Source organism: Zalophus californianus, chromosome 16 (assembly GCF_009762305.2).
Source record: "Zalophus californianus isolate mZalCal1 chromosome 16, mZalCal1.pri.v2, whole genome shotgun sequence".
In the NCBI taxonomy this organism is placed as follows: domain Eukaryota; kingdom Metazoa; phylum Chordata; class Mammalia; order Carnivora; family Otariidae; genus Zalophus; species Zalophus californianus.
Genome location: NC_045610.1, coordinates 49019698 through 49042268, shown reverse-complemented (window position 1 = coordinate 49042268; position 22571 = coordinate 49019698). Strand labels below are relative to the sequence as shown.

Below are 22571 nucleotides of genomic sequence, written 5' to 3'. Positions count from 1 at the left end.
ACTGCTTTGAGTCAACTTTCTTTTTAAATATTAAGTCATGGGGGAGCACCTGGGTGGCTCAGTCAGTTAAGCGTCTGCCTTTGGCTCAGGTCATGATCTCAGGATCCTGGGATCGAGCTCCATGAAGGGCTCCCTGCTCAGTGGGGAGTATGCTTCTCCCTCTCCTCCACCCACCTTCCACACACTCATACTCTCTCAAATAAATAAAATCTTTTAAAAAAATGAATAAATAAATATTAAGTCATGGTGCTAGGCCTCTAATTTTCTCAGCTTCAAATTAAGGGTATCTAAAATTCTTTGTTTAAATGATTTTTTAAATAAAAAGAAATAAGCAGTCAATGTGACTGAAACCTAAATTCTGTTCCTTTGCAGCTGCTCTACAAATTTTCTATTAATTAAATGATGAAATGAAAAGTTGCTTTTCAAGGGAAAAACATCAGTCTTCAATCCCTGAGGATGAAAACCTTTAAAACAACCATGTGAACATAAACATGGTAAAGACACTGACACAATTTGCTTAAGAGAATGTACAAATGTTCTAGAAAGCAATTTGGCAATATTACCAGAAGCATCAAAAATGTATACACTTTAACCCAATAATTGCACTTTCAGGAATTTATCCAAATGAAATAATACTGGATTTGGGCACAGATGTTCATTACAGCATTGTTTATATGTATGTTAAATGTTAACAACCTAAATGTCCATCAATTGAAGATTTATTAAATAAGCAATGCTAGAAATGGGATGATTTTAAGGCAGAAACAACATTTGAAGAGACAATGGTTCTGAATTTCTGGACTTTAAAAAATGTCTTTCTCGGGCGCCTGGGTGGCTCAGTCGGTTAAGCGACTGCCTTCGGCTCAGGTCATGATCCTGGAGTCCTGGGATCGAGTCCCACATCGGGCTTCCTGCTCGGCAGGGAGTCTGCTTCTCCCTCTGACCCTCTTCCCTCTCGTGCTCTCTATCTCTCATTCTCTCTCTCAAATAAATAAATAAAATCTTTAAAAAAAAAAAAAGTCTTTCTCGTTCTATTGGCTAAATGTAACACACAAGGCCATGATACAACACAAGTAGCACATTATACAACTTACCCTTAAGACACACACAAATCTGTTATTTATATATAACATCTGAAAACTGAAGGTGTGGGCGGCGGGGGGGGGGGAGTGGATAACATCTATAGCAGGGAAAAAAATTTCTTCCTGACCAAAGCAAAAGTACAGTGACGCTTCATTTATCTCCCTATCTGTCGGCAATGTTAATTATTCAAGTCAGCACTAAACATCCAAGGCATGCGCTCAGGTAGGTTAGTTATGAGCGGACAAGGGCAACAAAGTTCCAACTCTTAGAGAGCCAGAAGAAACACTCAAAAAAGAATCACAGTCAGTCCATTAATCCGGAGACTGTTCCCAGTGATTGGCACTAGCTATACAAAACAAACTTCTGAGGAATAGAGGAGCAGTAAGAAAAGCATGGCAGGAGAAAGAAGAAACCATGAAAAGGTGAGCATTGCAGGCAGCAGAGATGGTGGAAATAGGTGGGAAGATCAGAAGCAGAAGCCATCAGAAGTGACATCAAGAGCAGCTGGGGCACATACACTGATGGAAGAAAGGAGAGAAGACTGTTCCAAAAGGGTAGCAAACCATTTCGATTTCTTAGCCTCTAATGAACCATCAAGCAGGGGTAAATGTGCAGCATGCAGAGAAAACAGTGATGTAGTCATAGTGTGGTACGAACTGTCCCCTAGAGATGTCCACACCCTGATCCCTGGAATCTGTGACTATGCCATGTTATGTGGCAAAAGGGACTCCGCAGATATAATTAAGTGGTGTATTTGCAATACGGAGATTATCCTAGATTATCTGGGTGGACCCACTCTAATCACATGAGCCCTAAAAGCAGAAAGTTTCCCCAGCTGGAGTCAGATGTGGCAGAAGAGGAAGTCAGAGATTCCAAGGGAGAGAAGGATTTTAATACATTGCTGGTCACTCTGAGACAACACAAGGGCCAAATGCAAGAATAGGAGAGAAGCCTCCAGAAGCTAAGAACGCTCCAGCAGGCAACAAAACAAGGACTCCGGTCCTGCAACCACAAGGAACTAGATTCTGCATGAACTCAGAAGCAGATTCTTCCCAGAGCCTCCAGATAAGAGGCCAGTCAGCCAACACCTTGATCCTGGCCTTGTGAGACCCAACACCAAGAAACCAACCAAGGGTTGGGACATGTGACCCAAAGAAATGTGATACAATACATTTGTGTTGTTTTAAGTCACTAAGTTTGTGCTAATTTGTTGCAGCAACAATAGGAAACCAATACAAAGAATAACCACAGTCTAGGTTAATCCTATATGTAAAGCTGGAAGCAGGCCAGACAATATATACATCAGCACTCTGGGTTGCGGGATACACTAAATTAAAAAGCAACTTGGGGTCTATCATGTAAAAAGATATGCACCTCTACAAGTATAATTCAGCACTCTGTATGGTTCAGTGCAGGAGACACTTTACTCAGATGCTTCAACTTAGCATGCAGCTGTAGGGCAGTAAGTGTACTTGGTCCGTAGAATAATCACATGGTGTTTGGTAGTTTATAAACAAAATAATAATGTAGCAGTAGGGTTTGCACTGTCTATAAAAGTCATCCCACAATGATAATTCCAGAAGTTTGCTAATAAATCTCAGAAAGTATGTGAACCTCTAGTAGAATGTCAGGATTTTTATAAGCAAATCTAGCTCATGTCAACATAGTTTCTAAGGACTTTTTACTCTGCCATTCCTTTATTCAAATATTTACTATTTCACACGTTGTTTTCCATTTACGCATTCAACACATGTTAATGAGGCCCACCACGTGTCCACCCCTGGCTGGGCACAGAGGCTACTAAAGTACACAGACTGACATGCTTTCTGATGTCCGGACAGTGAGAAACAACATAAGCAGCTGGAGACAGATGATGAAAACAACTCACAACTAGAATCTATAAAATAATGCTTTGGTCTTTTCAGAGGATCCATTTCTGAGTATTATCTATGCTCTGTCCGGTTTTTAGTGTGTGCGCAAATGAATCTGTTCCATTTTAACAAAGCTTCCAAACATTGCTCCCAGTAAATGCCCTAGGATAAGTGGAATGAAAACAGGCAAATTGCTTTTCTCTGTGCTAATTCTGCAGGTGCCCATGAAACAGGCGCTTGGCGATAAATGATGCCTGCAGAGAGGGAGGCAATAAAGGGCCAGCTTGGACAACCGGCTCCTGGAGCCCTAACATTCTGTACCTTTGCTAACACCATCACAGAATGGACCTCTTACATAAAGTTTTGTGACTGCTCGACAGCTCGGGGCATGTTTTGTTGCCAAATACAACCCTAAAAGCAAGCAGGTCCTGGAGCACTTTTAACTATCAGCCAGGCTTCTGATGACTGCATCTACATGAAATCAGACCGGGATTTAAATGTCAATACTAACTGTATCAACAATACTAATTTTTAATATTTCTTATGCACAGAACTGTGTTAAAAGTCAAACATTAAGGAAAACTTAAGGGGAAATTGTATGGTTTAGTATCACATTTTCAAAAACAGCATCCTTGGGGTGCCTGGGTGGCTCAGTTGGTTAAGCATCTGCCTTCGGCTCAGGTCATGATCCCAGGGTTCTGGGATCGAGCCCCGCATCGGGCTCCCTGCTCAGCGGAAAGCCTGCTTCTCCCTCTCCCTCTCCCCCTGCTTGTGTTCCCTCTCTCGCTGTCTCTGTCAAATAAGTAAATAAAATCTTAAAAAGAAACAGCATCCTTTTCTAGCAATGAAGTAAATCCCCATTCATCAAAAGCTCTAGCACATGAAATAAAATATCTGGGATTTGTTTCAAAATTCTCCAGTGTGTATATCTGGTGGGGGAAGGAGGGGAGGTGGTCTGTAGATGAGACAAGATTAAGTTGGTAATTAATAAACCTAGATGACAGGGGGTCACCCGGGTGGCTCAGTCAGTTGAGTATCCAACTCTTGGTTCTGGCTCAAGCCATGATCTCCAGGTCCTGGGCCTGAGCCCCGAGTTGGGCTCCATGCTTAACAGGGAGTCTGCTTGTCCCTCTACCCCTCCCTCCCATTAGTACTCATGCTCATGTGCGTGTTCTCGCTCTCTCTCAAATAAATAAATTCTTTAAAAAAAACAAACAAAACCTAGATGACAAGGAATTCATTATACTATTCTACTTATGAATATGTTTGAAACTTCCTACAATAGAAAATTAAATAAAACAAAACTCTAGCACAAATTCAAACCTCAAAACAATTTAATGGAAGTAAAATAAAATACTGGGAGAGAAAGAAGATAAAGTGACAAAAATAACCTCTTGTTCACTATACCTCAGTTGTTTAAAATTATTGATTATTCTCATACATGCTTTAAATAATCAATAATCTTAAATAGCCAGGTGTATAAAAAATTTGATGAACCACTGTGTTAGTGACATAGAAACAACAGATAGTATGTGTTGTATCAGTGAAGAATATTTTCTAAAAAGTCAAAAAAAAAATCGGGCAATGGCTATTTTGGCCATTAATTAAAATTACACAATCCTCTTATTAAAAGAGAAAAGCCAGGGCGCCTGGGTGGCTCAGTCGTTAAGCGTCTGCCTTCGGCTCAGGTCATGATCCCAGGGTCCTGGGATCGAGCCCCACATCGGGCTCTCTGCTCAGCGGGAAGCCTGCTTCTCCTTCTCCCACTCCCCCTGCCGCGTTCCCTCTCTCGCTGTGTCTCTCTCTGTCAAATAAAGAATTTTAAAAAAATAAAATAAAAGAGAAAGTCACACCAAAAAAAAAAAAAAAAGGGAGAGAGAGAGGGAAAAGCCATGCTACACTCTACTGGATGCATCATAACCATTACTCTCTTATCAAATATTTACTGAGCACCCACTACATGCAAAGAGTGGGGCGAGGCACTAGGGGCCATAAAAAGTATATAGACGAGGATTTTGTCTTCAGGGAGTTTATGGTTTTAGAAAGCAAGTGGATTGAACACATATTTACTTCACCTTTAAAATGACAACAAAAAGCAAACTGCAGGATCTTGCTTAGAGTCAGTCCACATTTGGTATCATGGCTTGAATCTAGCTGCACCTATAGTACATAAATTGATGCTTACGTTCTCAAGTCAGTAAGAAGAGTTTACGCTACTGTAGTTAGGGATGTGCAAAGGGTATAATGATTTTACAACACTGTAATTAAAAAAAAACAGTAAAATACAAAAACTTCTACCTGGATTCCCTACTCCCCACACACCCTAAACTCCTTGCTGATCCCTGTAGAGCCTGTTCTCTCACACCTCTGGCCTTCTGTATAGGCTCTTTCTTGAGCTTCATTCATTCATCTAAAAATACTTTTAAGCACCTATGATGAGCCAAGTGTTGTTCTAGGCACTGAGGCTATAGCACAGTAAATAATACAGGCAAAAATCTCTGCCCTAATGGAGCTTTTATATCCTAGTTTCTGAAATGTCTCCTCAGTCTAGCACTATCCCCGTCTACTCAATGGACTCCTAAACAAGATCTCTGTGATGGAAACTGCCTTGAATCCACCTACTTCCTCTGACCATCACCCTCCACCATCTGCCGCAAAGGACTCCGGAGGCCTAATCCGCTTATCTAGGCTTCTCTAGCACCTACCATAGCAGCTGGTACACTGAAGAAACTTAACTATCCGACAAATAAGTTGATAATCAGTTTATTAATAGTTTAAGCTTTAGAAATCTAGAAGATTCATTTATACAAGATGCTTAACCCCCTGGAAATCCCAAATCACTAAACATTACTGCACACTCGGTCCATTTTTATTAAACTAATAACATACAACAGTATTTTAACACAGAAGTAGTTCTCTTCTCAGCTTATTACCTATTGAGCTGAAAGATTTAAAAGATATTAAACCATTAGTTATTGTTTACACATCAGGTTTTACATTTTTAAAATGAAGCCCCAAATTGAAATATTCTTTTACTTCGTTCATGTCATTTAATACCATACTGATGACTATAAACACACCAAAAAAACCAGAACAAATACTAAACATGCCATTCTCATAGCTTTCTTTTCTAGATGGTAAGTGCAAGCATATGTTTTCAGGCACTGTAGCAAAAACACCAGCTGTCCCTGCCCAAAATAACTATGGTTCAAAAGTAGACATGGCCCTGACTGACCCACCTCCACTCCTCATTGGATTACTTCTTACACAACAAATATAGGTCAAATCAATTAAAGTAATCTTCCAGAAGTCAACCAAATTTTTTCACTGTGTCAAATATTACTTGAAATGAACTGGTCAGCAACCCAGGATTAGAACTGTTTTCTACAAACACTATTACATAATATTGTTCCTTATAATAATATGCTCTAAGGGCATGCTTTTAATGAGTGTTGACGGTCTTTTAAACTGCTTTGTTTTACTCACATCTTGCTAAAGAAAAGCCTACAGTAGAGAGGACAGGGAGATATTATACAAAGGACACCAGAAGCAACCTGGTACTTGAAAACTTCTTTGAGGATGATTAGGACACTGAGCACGGCTGCACACCACACTGTATTTGCTCTCACTACATGTCCAAGCTAGACAAGCTCCTTGCAGAAACCGCCTGCCGCCAAATGTAACCTTCATTTCCAATACCTAAAGTAACCTGCAGCCTGATGAACCCCGGACCCTTCTGTGCTGCTCTCTCCCTCCACCCTCTTGGAGTCCATCAGCAGGCTTTACCTTGGGGGGTGACTGCTGCAGTTTGTTGGTATTTCCTGAATGCTGCAGTCTCAGAGCCCGGGGGATAAATTCAGGTGCCAGCGGATTCAACACATACGTCTTCTTGAGTTCTAAAGCCTCTAGCTGAGCTTTGATCTGTTCAAAAGTGATTCCGTGCAGGCTATTATTTTCATGACACAGGGCAATAAACCGTTCCCAAAATTTCCTACAGAAAAGATTTAGAAAATCAGTTCACAGTATCAGTGGATAAAATCACAGAAATGAACATAAGCAACTAAAGATCATTTCGAATTCCCGCTTCCCACCCCAAATCCTCAGACCAACATTCATCTATGATTCAGGTATAATCTTTCTACCAGATCACAAGACTCCAGAAGTGTGATTCTGAAACTATAGTCATGTCAAATATTGTGGAAAATACAAATCATGCTCTCAATTAATTTTGGCTGACCAATGCAAGTAATGTGGTCAATGCTCAATTATCCACCAATCTAGAATGACAGTTTTTGTTATCCACATAGTAAGGATTTCAAAACTGTTGCTACCTCAATTTTACAGATGATTTGTAGTTCAAGACATACTCACATACACATTATATACATATACAAATATAGACACATACATAAATCAGACCGATTTGAATTATGGGGCCAAAGGAGACTGGTGCTAGATGACTAAGAAAAGCCAACTCAGGACATAAATCTGAGCCACAAAGTAGATAATCCTCATGAAAGATTCTTAAATAACTAGCTATTCCTATATTTTTCTCTTACTTAACAGATGCTTGTAACAAGCAGAACATTAATTAAGAGAGTTTTTAATTAATTATGAAAAATACAGGAAGCTGGAATGTGAATTTTAATGTTGACTGTTCATTTCCTAATCAAATTAATAAATAGGAAAGAAAAAAATACATTCAAAAACTTGTTGCAGTTGGATAGCCGTTTTCCTACAGGTTTGGAAACTGATCTCCAAATATTAAAAATATTAAATACGTATTACAAAAGACAACATAAAATTTTTTATTTTTAAATGACCATTATAAATATGCATACCTATCTTTAATAGGAGGTTCAAATAATGTTTTATTAAACTATAAAAGATATATGATGTGGTGTCTTTCCAAGTTGGTATCCTTGTGTCCAGGTGGACAAGAATTAATCAAGATGGTTTCAAGAAGCATAAATGAAAGGGTTTATATTATAAAAGTTAGTATATGAATGGGAATTGGGTTATTAATATATTCAGAAAACTTTGCAGGGTTTAATTTTGAACTACGTTTCTCTTACATATGTCTTTTCTACTTTTTTAAAGGTAAGTTTAAGAAATGGGTCCAAAAATATTTCAGGCCTATATGTCAACAACAGGAAAAATACTACAAAATATTAAATATGCATTTCTGACAATAAGATATAAAGGCTAACAAGATAGTCATTCAGTTACAGGAAGTATGTGTTGCTAAGAAATGCATAATTTTACCCTTTATTTCTATTAAGAACCCTTCTGGGGGCGCCTGGATGGCTTAGCTGGTTAAGCATCTGACTCTTGGTTTTGGCTCAGGTCAAGATCTCAGGGTCATGAGATGGAGCCCCACGATAAGCTCCATGCTCTGTGCACAGACTGCTTGTCCCTCTTCCTCTGCCCCTCCCTGCTCTCTCTCTCTCAAATAAATACATACATACACAAATACATACAATCTTAGAGAAAAAAGCCCTTCGGAAGGAATCAAGGCTTTTCTTTTTTTCACAGTCTGATAGCTAAGGAAGAATTACCTTTTTAAATTATTTTTTATTTATTTATTTAAAAGAGAGAGAGTGTGTGAAAGAGACAGCACAAGCAGAGATTTTGTTTTTATGTTAACCTTGCTTCCAGGATCACTGATAAAACACTGGAAAATCACTTGGCATCCTTAAGTTATAAAGAGTGCGTATATATACACACACAAATACCCCCATGTCTACATACATATGAAATATGATTGTATCTCACTGACTAAATGGAATTTGCTAATGAAGAAACTCAGTTCAAAGGAAGACCTCCTCCAAACACATTGGTTTGGAGAAATGCATGACTCCTCTCTGGCTCTCCCCACTCAGTGCAGATTTATACAAGCATATTCATCACTTCCTGGGAAAGGCAGGGTAACCCAGAGAGAGGAGCTTGGGTTTTGAAGTCAATGTGACATCTGTTTGAGTGAACCATTTAATAGGTATCTGACCTTGGGCAGTAATTTAAATTCTGTGAATCAGGAACCCCATTTAAAATAAAAATAAAATTCCCACATTGCAGGGTTGTTGGGATGACTGAATAAGGCTAAGTGTGCAAAGTACTTAACCAGGCACCTGGCAAGAGAAAACCGTCGGTAAACAACAGCTACTATATTAAGATTCGCTGGTTTGGCGAGCTGGGGAGGAGGAAGTTCACTACATTCACTTCAGGTTAATAGATAAATTCTATTTAAAAATACAACAAAAAAGATTATGTAACGGTAGCCTTCTAAACTGGTATACTATACACAATTATTCCTTGAAAATTTAATATTTGGAAATATATTAGTTTTTCATAAATACTGAATGGGACACAGTGGAGGTGGGGCTGATTAACTCAAACTACAAAGAATTCATTCCTCTGTTATTATAGTGCCTAAGAATCATATATGTCAGGGCGCCTGGGTGGCTCAGTCGGTTGGGTGTCTGCCTTCAGCTCGGGTCATGATCCCGGAGTCCTGGGATCAAGCCCCGCATTGGGCTCCCTGCACAGCAGGGAGTCAGCTTCCCCCTCTGCCCCTCACCCCATTCTCATGCTCTCTTTCATTCTCTCTTTCAAATAAATAAGTAAAATCTTAAAATTTTAAAATAAATAAATAAAGGCCATATACAAGTCTACAGCTAACATCATACTTAACGGTGAGAAGCTGAAAGCTTTACAAAAAAGAAAAAAATTGCCTATGTCTCCAAGTTTACTTGTATTATGAGATTAAATTAATTTCTAATGAAATTAGAAGATCAAAGCAAAATACCCATACCCTTCAACTACCAGCTCTTGGATTAAAGCTGTGATTAAAGTGTCCAAATAACACAGATAATGAGAATTCCAAATTAGCTGTAAGTCACCTGATTTTTTTCTCCCTACACAATACAGTTAACATCTCTGAAAATATTTTGCCTAGCTTATAAATTAATTTGTAGTCCCTAATACACTCCAGCTGAGTAGTAAGAAATAAGCAACCAATAGACCTGGCTACAAGTTAAAAATTAGCCCTAGATAATTCTGACAGCATGGCCTCACAAAAAATTATTCACCTATCTGCTCTGAGAAAAATAACAATTTATGTCAGAGAAGGGATAAAAAATGCTGATCTCATGGAATTTACAGCATAATACAACTCTACAGAAATAGTTTTTAAAAAAATAAAATATTGATAAATGTTTGACATTATTTATAAAAAGAGTTCAAAACAAGTTTGGCTCAAGACTATTGTTATACCTATTTATTCCCCCAACAGTTTCTAATTTTTTTTCCCTAGTTTTTTTTTCTAATAAGTTGTCCTATTTTATGTTTTAATCTATTAAATTCTAATCAAACTGTATGTATTCTTAACATTTTTCAAATGATAAATATAAACAAAAATGGTAAAATATCACAGTAATATTCTAACCAAAAATGCTTTCAATGAATTATAAAGTAACTAAAGTAAAACTCTTAGGAGAAAAGCCAAATTATTATACGTAGTTTTATTCATTTGTAACTTGGAATTAATATATTCCCTTTCCCAACTTTTTGTCATTAGTGGCCAAAAATGAACAGAAATCTATCTTTTTAATATGAAATTAAATATATTCTGGGGTGCCTGGGTCCTCAGTTGGTCAAGTGTCTGCCTTCCTCAGGTCATGATCTTGGGGTCCTGGAATCAAGCCCCTGCGGCGGGCTCCCTTCTCAGTGGGGAGTCTGCTCCTCCCTCTGCCTCTCTCTCTCAAATAAATGATAAAATCTTTAAAAAAAAAAAAAAGATATTTTACAACAGGACTGTTTAGGTATGCATAAATAAGTCATGGACCACTCAAGGTTTGTGGATTCCTTTTTAAAGAAAAGGTTATTTTTTCATAACCTAACCATAAATTAAAACTCCTAGATTCCTTTGTTAATGGCTTTCCCCTATAAAGTATATTAACTTCTTCTGGAGTCTTAAACTCTAATACATGCAGATTATTATTAAAGGTCACAGTTGTCTCCCTTCCCATAGAATTCTTCCTGCTGAAACAGGGAAACAGACAATAAAATGCTGCCATATCTATATCGCAATAGAAAACTTGGTTTAAGCAACTTCCTAGCAGCTCTGTCGTCTACATTAATTCTAACATATCAAAAAGAAATAGTTACCCAAGGCATATTTGGGACTGTCTACATCGCTTTCTACTATCTGAATTCACGTCAACAGGTCCTAGACTATTTCCACAACTTTAAGTAATCCCTAGTGTATTTCTTTTCCATAAAAGAATATAGATTATAAATTTCTGTTCGTTTTTTTTTTTTGTTAATGGTAACATAATTTTCAACACTAAAAAGACCAAGTCTTATATTACTGGCTTCAAACAGTTAAAATTCCTATTACTTACATATACATAAGTGTATAAAGAGTAATTTCTTATTTTGATATTTTAACTAAAACATTTTAATAGAAATACTTCCTTATGACTACAATCTAAGGAATACTAGCAACACTATTCAAAGACAAGTAATAACCACTCCTAACCTCCTTAATTTTAAGACCCTTGGATAAACCAAACACGAAGAATCATTTACACTGAGAAGCCCTGAGAGAAAATAAGTAGAGAAGGAAATTCATCAAAAACAAGCTGACACAATAATGAAGGGGAAGAAATGAAATAATATCAATATAAAATTCAGTCTTCATCAAAGATACACAAAACCACCTCAGGACTCTTGCACAAGCTGTTCCCTCTTCCTGGAGCACTTTTACCCCAAATAACAGCATAGCTCACTCCCTCACCTCAAAGTCAGCTTCTCAGTGAGGGATATTCTGATCACACTCCATAAATCACAAACCAGCCCACTGCACCCCCATCACTCCTAATTCCCCTTAATGTTCTATTTCTCTTCCATTGAACTTACCACGTACAAGAACGTAAAGCCCACAAAGGCAGAGATTTTTAGTCATTTTTGTTCAGTGATATATTCTTAGTGGCTAGAAAAGTGCTTAGAACATAGTAGGCCCTCAGGAAATATCTGCTGAGTGACGACTAAATGAAAGAATACATAATTATGAACATAATGAATAGACTCAAAGCAATGTATTTTTGTGTTCCCACTGGATATCAGGTGACTGAACCTGATTTTAATTAGCCAAGAGGTCATATAAATAAGTATATACATAGGGATGCAAATTACTGTACATTTTCCCCCTTTAACGTCTCAATCAGTAACACATAATTACCTGCATCTTCCAATAGAGCACAGAGCAATGGGATCACCCACCACAGCAACCAGGGATTGTGCTCTTGTGATGGCAGTATTGAGAAGTTTGTAGTTAGATAAAAAACCATAATCTAAATCCTCTGTGGAATCTTCCAGCAGCTGCTCTTTCTTTTTAATCGGTGTCTGTTTATGTTTACAAGTATGCCTTGTACGTACTGTGCTAAGAAACAAAACTCTGAACTGTTTTCCTATAAAAAAATAAATAAATAAAAGGACTTAAGACAAAGCATTTCAGTTTTTAAATGTTATTGCTAAGTAACAAGTGTCAGTGAGAAACTAAAACTCCTATGTCCTGCAGGTGGGAATGTCAAAGGGTATGTAAAACACTCTGGAAAGTAGTGTGGCAGCTCCTAGAACAATTAAACATAAAACTAAAACACAAAATTAAATTTAAGCATAGAATTAACACAGGATCCAGCAATTCCACTTCTGGGCATTTACCCCCAAAAAAACTGAAAGCAGGATCTCAAACAGATAATTTATATACCCATGTTCATAACAGCCATTAGTCACGGGGGCAAAAGGTAGAAACAACCCAAGTGTCCATCGACAGATGAATGGATAAACAAAATGTAGTGTATACATACCATGGAATATCATTCAGCCTCTGACACACGCTGCAACATGGATGAACCCTGAAGACATTATGCTAAATAAAATAAGCCAGTCACAAAAGAACAAATACCACAGGACCACACTTATATAAAGTACCTAGAGTGGTCAAATTCATAGAGAGAAAGCAGAATGGTGGTTCCCAGGGGGAGGAGGGAAGTGGGACAGGGAGTTATTGTTTAATGGGTACAGAGTTTCAGTTTCACAAGATGAAAAGAGTTCTGGAGACGGATGGTGGTGATGGTTGCACAACAAGGTGAATGTCCTTAATGCCAATGAACTGCGGCACTTTATGTATTTTTGAACTGGAAAGACACTTTCAGAATGAACACATAAAAATGGTTAAATGATAAATTTTTTAAAAAAATTTAAAAAATAGTATTGCTGGAACCAGCCTTAATGATTATCTCGCCTAAGGTCCCACTCAATACAAGGACCATTCCTTGAAGCAAGGTCATCTAGCCTCTCCCTAACCAAAGGCAGATACAGCTGATTGCATAAGGGGGGGGAAGGCTTACTGAGACTCTAGTTTGCACATTTTTTCTTACGCTCTTTCTTAAAGTAACACATCTATTTCCTCATTCTGTGACAAATCTACAAATTTCTGAATACAGTTTTAATATCAGTCTTCAGTCTTCTCTAGCCAAACAACCCAGGTTCTTTCAATCATTTCTGATTCCCCACATGTGGCAGTTTTTAGACCATTACTTATCCTAGGTCTCCTTTGGGTGCTTCCTATCTTACTGGTAATATTCCTTCTAAATGCATGCCCAAATGTCCACTCTCACCATTACTTTTTAACATAGTACTGGAAGTCTTAGCCTCAGACAACAAAAAGAAAAAAACGGCATCCAAATAGGCAAGGACAAAGTCAAACTTTCACTATTTGCAGACAACATGATACTCTATGCAGAAAACCCACAAGACACCACCAACATAATGCTAGAACTAATACATGAATTCAGCAAAGTCGCAGGATATAAAATCAAAGTGCAGAAATCTGTTGCATTTCTATATACAAAAAATGAAGCAGCAGAAAAAGAAATCAAGAATCGATCCCTTTTGCAATCTCAGCAAAAACCGTAAGATACCCGGGAATAAGCCTAACTAAAGAGGTAAAAGATCTGTACTCTTAAAAAACTACAGAACCCTTATGAAAGAAATTGAAGAGGACACAAAGAAATGGAAAAGCATTCCATGCTCATGGATTGAAAGAACAAACGTTGTTAAAATGTCTATACTACCCCCCAAAAATCTACACATTTAATGCAATCCCTATCAAAATGCTACCAGCATTTTTCACAGACCTGGAACAAATAATCCTAAAATTTGTATGGAACCACAAAAGACCCCAAACAGCCAAAGCAATTTTGAAAAGGAAAAACAAAACTGGAGACATCACAATTCTGGATTTCAAGCTCTATTACAAAGCTGTAGTCATTAAGAGAGTATGGTCCTGGCACAAAAACAGACACATAGATCAATGGAACAGAATAGAGAGACCAGAAATGGACCCAAAACTATATGGTCAACTCATCTTCAACAAAGCAGGAAAGAATATCCAAAGGAAAAAAGACAGTCTCTTCAACATATGGTGTTGGGAAAACTGGATAGCCACATGCAGAAGAATGAAACTGGACCACTTTCTTATACCGTACACAAAAATAAATTCAAAATGGACAAAAGACCTAAATGTGAGACAGGAAACCATCAAAATTCTACAGGAGAACACAGGCAGCAACCTCTCCGACCTTGGCTGTAGCAACTTCTTACTAGACATGTCCCCGGAGGCAAGGGAAACAAAAGCAAAAATGAACTAGTGGGACTTCATCAAGATAAAAAGCTTCTGCGCAACAAAGGAAACAATCAACAAAACTAAAAGGCAACCTATGGAATGGGATAAGATATTTCAAGCCACATATCTGATAAAGGGTTATTATGCAAAATCTATAAAGAGCTCATCAAAATTAACACCCAAAAAACAAATAATCCAGTTAAGAAATGAGCAGAAGACATGAACAGACACTTTTCCAAAGAAGACATCCAGATGGCTAACAGACACATGAAAAGATGCTCAACATCACTCATCATCAGGGAAATACAAATCAAAACCACAATGATGGGGCACTCGGGTGGCTCAGTCGGTCAAGTGTCCTACTCTTGGTTTCGGCTCTGGTCATGATCTCAGGGTTGTGGGACTGAGCCCCACACTGGGCACGGTGCTCAGCAGGGAGTCTGTTTGAGATTCTCTCCCTTTCCCTCTCCTTCCCACTCGTCCCTCGTCCCTCTTCCCCACTCAATATTCACTCTCTCTCTAAAATAGATAAATAAAATCTTAAAAAAAAAAATCAAAACCATGTACCTCAGACCTGTCAGAATGACTAAAATTAACAACACAAGAAACAACAGGTATCAGCGAGGATGCAGAGAAAGGGGAACCCTCTTGAACTGTTGGTGGGAATGCAAACTGGTGCAGCCACTCTGGAGAAAACAGTATGGAGGTTCCTCAAAAAAGTAAAACTGAATTACCTTACAATCCAGCAATTGCATGACTAGGTATTTACCCAAAGGATACAAAAATACAGATTCAAAGGGGTATATGCACCCCGATGTTTACAGCAGCATTATCAACAATAGCCAAACTATGGAAAGAGCCCAAATGTCCATCAACTGATGAATGGATAAAGAAGATGTGGTACAGACACACACACACACACACACACACACACACACGCACACGCACACGCACACGCACGCACACACGCACACACGCACACACACACAGAGCCCGGAATATTACTAAGCCATCCAAAAGAATGAAATCTTGCCATTTGCAATGACGTGGATGGAACTAGAATGTATTATGCTAAGGGAAATAAGTTAATCACAGAAAGAAAAGTACCATATGATTTCACTCATATGTCGAATTTAAGAAACTAACAGGTGAACATATGGGAAGGGGGGAAGGGAAAACAAATCATAGAGACTCTTAACAACAGAGAATAAACTGAGGGTTGGTGGAGGGAGGTGGGTGGGGGAGGGGCTAGATGGGGGATGGGTATTAAGGAGGGCACTCGTTGTGATGAGCACTGGGTGTTGTATGTAAGTGATGAATCACTGAATTTTACTCCTGAAACCAATATTACACTATATGTCAACTAACTAGAATGTAAATAAATATTGAAACAAATGCCCAAATTCTGAAGGATCTGGACAACACATGATATAGTAGAACTATTTTGTCCCCATAACCTAAAACTGTATTACTCTTACTATTGTATATTCCCATGAAACCTAAAACCTGTAATTATATTGGACTTTTCCAGCACTCACGTGATAGTGTTGCTGCATATATTTAAAAGCACAAACTCAGGGCACCTGGGTGGCTCAGTCACTTAAGCATCTGACTTCAGCTCAAGTCATGATCTCATGTCCTGGGACTGAGACCCACATCGGTCTCCACACTCAGTGGGGAGTCTGCTTGTCCCTCTCCTCTCCCTCCACCCCTGCCCGCCCCTTCTAATAAATAAAATCTTTTCAAAAAAATAAAAGCACAAACTCTATAGCAACTAATTACCTGAAGGCAATTTAAATGAGCTCCTGGTAACTATTCACTTAGGAACGTCTATAGATAAAAAAACAAACTGTGCCTTTAAAAAATGCATTTAAACAGAATATGCTTGACAGGTATAAGTTTTTAAAAAATCTTTATGAACAAATCAGTCTTCAGATACAGTATAGTGACAGGAGGTGGTGCACACTACTGTAATTATAACTATTGCATACAGATGTAGTATGTGGCATTCACACCATTACGGTCACTGAAAAAACCCATTTGTTCCTGCTTCTTTCATCTGGATATAAAAATGTAATGAACACGTAAATGAGCTTGGCCTTTAATTGCCAAATTTGGCGTTAACAAACTTGGTATGAAATGAATACACAACTGCTTGTCCAGAAAAAAAGATCTTGAGAATTAAAAATCAAATGTGCATACACTTTAAGATTTAAGCATCTGAGTAACTTAGTTCATTTCAATTAATACTTACCTTGAACATTTAGCACCCTTTCTACATTAACATCAGATAATCTCTTTTTTCGAAGTTCAGCACGTATCCTAAACACTTGATCGGCATATGGAGTCACCACACCAATACTGCCATCATCCAGCTTCCCCCACGCTACTGGCCACTTCCTTCTCAACTCTTCCACACGTTCCACCACTTCGAATACCTTTAAACAAACACACATGTGCATATTAAAGATAGCGTAACTGAAGCAAATGTATAAAGGATGCCATTTTACCAAATGTCATTTAAAAACTACCTCTAAATAGGAGTAATGCTTTGCTGAAACAAACAAAGGGAGAAAAATTTTATGTACATTTCAAACAGTAAAATTCTACCCAAGTAAAATGCACCCAGGGAAAACATGAATCTCAGCAACAATCTCATGGGCAAACGGCCTTCGCCCTTCATCCATCCTCCGTTCTTAAATGGGGACAGGTTCAATTTCCTATGTGGGGAGGAGGACAAAGATAGGGCCATGAAACTGGCAACCCCATCTAGGGAGTCAGGGAAGCAATTCCCCACATTCCAGGATTTCTCAGTCCATTCACTCCATACGAGGCCAGTGAAATGAACAGCCAACTGAAAGATTTCCTAGAGTCGGTGCCACCATTAAGTCTCAGCAGTACAAGATCTAGCATTGTCACCGTCCCCCACTGATACAACTACGCAAAGCAGCCAACAGCTAATATAACCACAGTCGGGACTAAGACAAATCTGGATTGGAGAGACACTTTGACAATTCACTGCCTCCTAGTAACACAAGTTTGCCCAAGCCATTTTATTAACCTTACAATGAAGTAACACCATATTCTACCCAACTGAATTTATTCAATCTATTTTAATACAACAAATTGATCAAAGTTTCAATGCTTGGAGCAGTGGGGGGAACAATGATAAATAAAACATGTTCCCTGCCTGCTGAGAGATTGCCGTATATTTAGAAAACAGATTCCATATATATGTATGTATGTATATTCCATATATATATGAAAACGGTAGGCTCAATAGAGGGTCAGGCAAGACTCTAGGGGCATAGAGAAGAAAGTCGTTCTTTTTTGTTTTCTTAAGAGTTTATTTACTTATTTAGGAGAGAACGTGCGCACTCACGAGCAGGGGGAAAAGCAGAGGGGAAGGGGAAGGAGGGGAAAAGAATTTCAAGCAGACTATGCACAGAGCCCAATGTGGGGCTCGATCTCAGGGTTTCACAACCCTGAGATCAAGCCTTGAGTCGAAACCAAAGGTCAGAGACTCAACCAACTGAGCCACCAAGGCGCCCTGAGAATAAAGTTTTTTAAATGTATTTTAAATAACATTATTTAATATTTGTTAATAATATGTACTTATATTTACAATGTTAAATATACTTAATAAAATTTGACAGTATTTTTATTCCTTTCAAGAACTTGAGGGTTATCAGCTAGGATTCAGTTCTCACTGCCAGATACAAACTCAATGAATGACAGAGGTATGTACTAGAGTCTCCCTACTGTCACAATGATTTAACATCAAGTGCTTCAGATATATAGACTGCCCAAGGGTTCTGAAGAGTAAACTGGACTGAAGGCACAGCGCTCTCACTAGAAGGAACAAGAAAGGTGGGCCTGAATCTACTGCAATAAAGAATAAGAAAGAATAAGAAAAACCTATCTTAACCCATTTTGTTAAATATGGGGGTAGATGAAAATTGGGGAGACACCTCTACTGCCCACCCCACCCAAACACACACAAAGAGTTCCTATCACTAAGCAATACAAAACCATTTCTCCACCTCATCCCTCTGTGAAGGGATGCTTAAAACTGAAGTCAAAATACATAGACTTGGAATGGTGATATAAGGAGCTTGGGGAAACTTCTCTCCCAGACAGACATCTATTAAGCTGGTCAAAATTAGCAGACTAAGTCTCTGGAGATTGATCAAAAACTTTACAAGAAATTGAGAAGCATTTATTCAACAAAGTGTACAGAAATTCAGTAAGAAGAGGGAGGCCAGGGCATTCAAGCTAGGTACTGCACCCATCCCCACACAGCTCTTACAGAAAGGCTATCTCAGCAGCTGAGAGGCAGTTCCCCTCTCCCCTTGCTCCCTGGGATGAAAGAGTTACTCCAGGTGGTTTGGGCAGCTGGTGAGCATCAGATCCCATTTTCCATAGCTCCATGCCGCGGAAGACCTATATTGAACAGTTAACAGCATTTGATTTTCTTACACTACCTTCTAACTATAGACCTCTGATCAATTTTTAAAAGGAAAGATGAATTACTGTTACATAATAAGACCCATTTCTTTGTAAATAAAATGAGTAAAGCATGGGACTCAAGAGAAGAAAGGGAAATGGAGATCACAGATCAACACTCATTCCTCTAATGACCAACCAAGCCTAGCCCCTCCTCTGGGTTTCCTGAAGTCCAGAACTCCACTCCCTTGTGACAGTCAGAACCTAACCCCAGAGTCTCTGGCCTACTGGCCCTTAAAGACTTCACCAGGTTTTTGTCTGCTACCTGACCATTTACCCACATTCTCTCTAAACTTAGAAAGTCAGAAATGATAAGAGAACCATAGAGGTTATCCATAATGGCTTAGCAACACTGTCATCTGGGCCTGTATAATCTCTCTGGAGCACAGGATTCTGCAATTCAAGTCTTACTCATTTAAAATGATAACTCATTTGAGGGGTGCCTGGGTGGTTCAGTCGTTAAGTGTCTGCCTTCGGCTCAGGTCATGGTCCCAGGGTCCTGGGATCGAGCCCTGCATCAGGCTCCCTGCTCCGCGGGAAGCCTGCTTCTCCCTCTCCCACTCCCCCTGCCTGTGTTCCCTCTCTTGCTGTCTCTCTCTCTCTCTGTCAAATAAATAAAAAATAAAATCTTTAAAAATAAATAAATAATAATTCATTTGAGTATGTACTACGAAATACAATCATAGTATATGTTAGTTAGCTAACAATAATAATTATATGAAAATAATATTGGCTTTTCTTTTAAACGAAGTCACGTATTTTGTATTTTGTCATAAGAAATGTACATCAAGGAGCGCCTGGGTGGCTCAGTCGGTTAAGCATCTGCCTTCAGCTCAGGTCATGATCCCAGGGTCCTGGGATCAAGCCCCACATCGGGCTCCCTGCTCAGTGGAGAGTCTGCTTCTCCCTCTCCCTCTCCCTCTGCCTCTTCCTCTTCCCCTGCTTATGCTCTCTCTTTCTCTGTCAAATAAATAAAAAATAAAATCTTAAAAAAAAAGACATGTAAATCAAATATAATCAAAATGTAAATCAGTTTTTGTTTCCCACAGGATACTGATCTTAACAAATCAACATAATACAAAAAGAATAAACTTTACATGCTATTTTCATGTAGATGACATACAATAGGATGTCAACCCAAAATCGTAAATAAACAGTCAACAAGAATAGACCATGTGACTGTGAAAATGTCAATAATCTGCAAAAGAACTAAGGTACCTCTGCATTATTATAAAAAGCTGTGCTATTTTTTTCTTGTACATCTTCCCCTCGTGCTGTAAAGAAAGTTAGTGGGTAGAAATCCTTGTGTGCTGGTTGCTTTCCACTGGCCATCAGTTTGCCCTCATAAAAGAGCTCAGAGGTGTAACTGCCAAAAAAAGACCAAAATAAGTAAATAAATAGTGATTTATTATCAAAATTAACTTTACCCATAAGAAAAAAAATTATATTCACAATAAATGATACTCAATTCTAATAATGCTGCTTTATGTCCATGATTAATTTTAATTCAAACATCTAACACCTATGAGGGCAAGACTATCCCCAAAATTAATCACAGCAATAACAACAGAGTAGGCTCCTGGTATACCATTGGTAAATGAATCTGGTCAGATATGAAGCCAGAATATAGAAAGAAAAGGAAGAAATGACAACAGTCAATACTAGATAAGAATCTTGCTCTATGAGGAAATTGCTAGCTATTTTCCTGGTTAATACATATTTTTATTTATATGGATCATTTACTTACACATGCAAACACAAAGATATATAGACACTGAAACACATATAACCGAAGGACATTCAAGTCTTCAGCTGCAAAAAGAATACTTTTTACTGATGAAAAATACTAAGTACTTGATTCATTACTGACTGCAGCAAATGACTGGCAACAATAAAGAGAACCACATTTTGAGAGATTGATAAAAGCCATAGTTAAATCTAAATTTATTTTTATAACTACTTTATTGTTTTCAGAGAAACCTAAAAATGGTTTTCACTGACTAACATAATCAATATTACTAAATTATACTAAATTTTAAAAAACTAAGTTTTTGGTGGGGTAGTGACGGGAAAGGAGCACAATCGGGCTTTCCAGAGTGCTGCTAGTGTTCTGTTTCTTCATCTGGAGGCCGGGTTACATAGGTATGTTCAATTTGTGACTGTTCACTGAGCTGTCACTTATAATATTTTTACTTTTATAGATGCATACTGTATTTAACAGAAACCTTTAAAAACTTTATGACTAAGTTTCATGGTTTTTCCTTCCTTACTTGCTTCCTCCCTTCTTTCCCTACTTTGAAAACAGATTCCTTATATAACACAGCCAGACATAAAAGAAACTACTATGTGTTCTGTCAATATATCTGTTTATTACATCATGTAGCTCTACATATATATTACATATTCAGTCACAGAAAAACATCATAACTGGTAGAAACTAAAATTTTAGTTTCCAGGATTGCCTATTTTGTGAAAAATTACAACTGATCTTTGAGGTACTCTTTTTCAGAAATAAAATTTAACATAATTTGCAATGCCAGGGACACCACATAACTGTGCTGGGTATAGTCTGTCCCTCGTACCAGTGCCATATAGAATTCCCACCCACCAGACTGCAGGAAGTGCGATACAGAAGGGGCAGTTCACACCTACTTGATGATAGCTTCATGGGAGCGGTAGTTCTCACATAGGAGGATCCTACATGGAAACTCGGCAGGGTAATGCTCATAGAGTCGATCAAGTAATGAAACATGAAGGTTTCTCTCCCTGGCAAACTCGCTGTAAACAAAAGGACTGAGCTGTAACAGACAAACATACAGAGAAAATTTAACCAAATACGCAAGTAGCACTTTTTTAACCTACTTCTAAAAAAATCCACTACGCTGAAACCTCTGATGTACTAAATCTCAACATGCTGAATGCTGGAATAAGCAGAATCAAAAATACCTTCTCGGAACAATTTTACTACTATAAAGAACTAGGCTAAAATTTCTAACGTTTTGTTTCAGTATATCAACAGCAGCATAGAGTTTCTACACACAGATTAACAAAGAGCTCCTCCAACACGATAATAAATAGCTATTACGTCACTAACTTTCAGAGATGCAACCCACTGCATCACTGGGGTAGTTAATCAGTTATTTCACTAAAATTGATCAACTATTTAAAAGGGTGAGCTGGAAGGATATACAGCCTATGACTAAAAAATTTAATTTAATAATCAGGAAAATAATGCTTTTTATCTCATAAAGTATAAGGAGCCATTCTTCATCATACCTTTGATGACTAAAGAACAAAATTAAACTACTTCTGGCAAAGAAACAATAACAGAATTTCTTCCTCTTCATTCACCTCTTTCCTGGATGTCATCAGAGCTACAATACTATACAGGTTCAATCTCAATTACAGCAGAAGAGAAAGAA

At 38.1% G+C, this 22571-nt stretch overlaps 1 protein-coding gene across 1 annotated transcript in view; it reads right to left on the bottom strand.

Moving 5' to 3' along the window:
* HELZ (helicase with zinc finger) overlaps positions 1–22571 on the bottom strand; it is a 157461-nt gene that overhangs the window by 42029 nt on the left and 92861 nt on the right. The window contains 5 exon segments of the mRNA XM_035724531.1: positions 6741–6945; positions 12196–12424; positions 16898–17081; positions 20368–20515; positions 21802–21947. Coding sequence (XP_035580424.1) covers positions 6741–6945; positions 12196–12424; positions 16898–17081; positions 20368–20515; positions 21802–21947 — 912 coding nt within the window.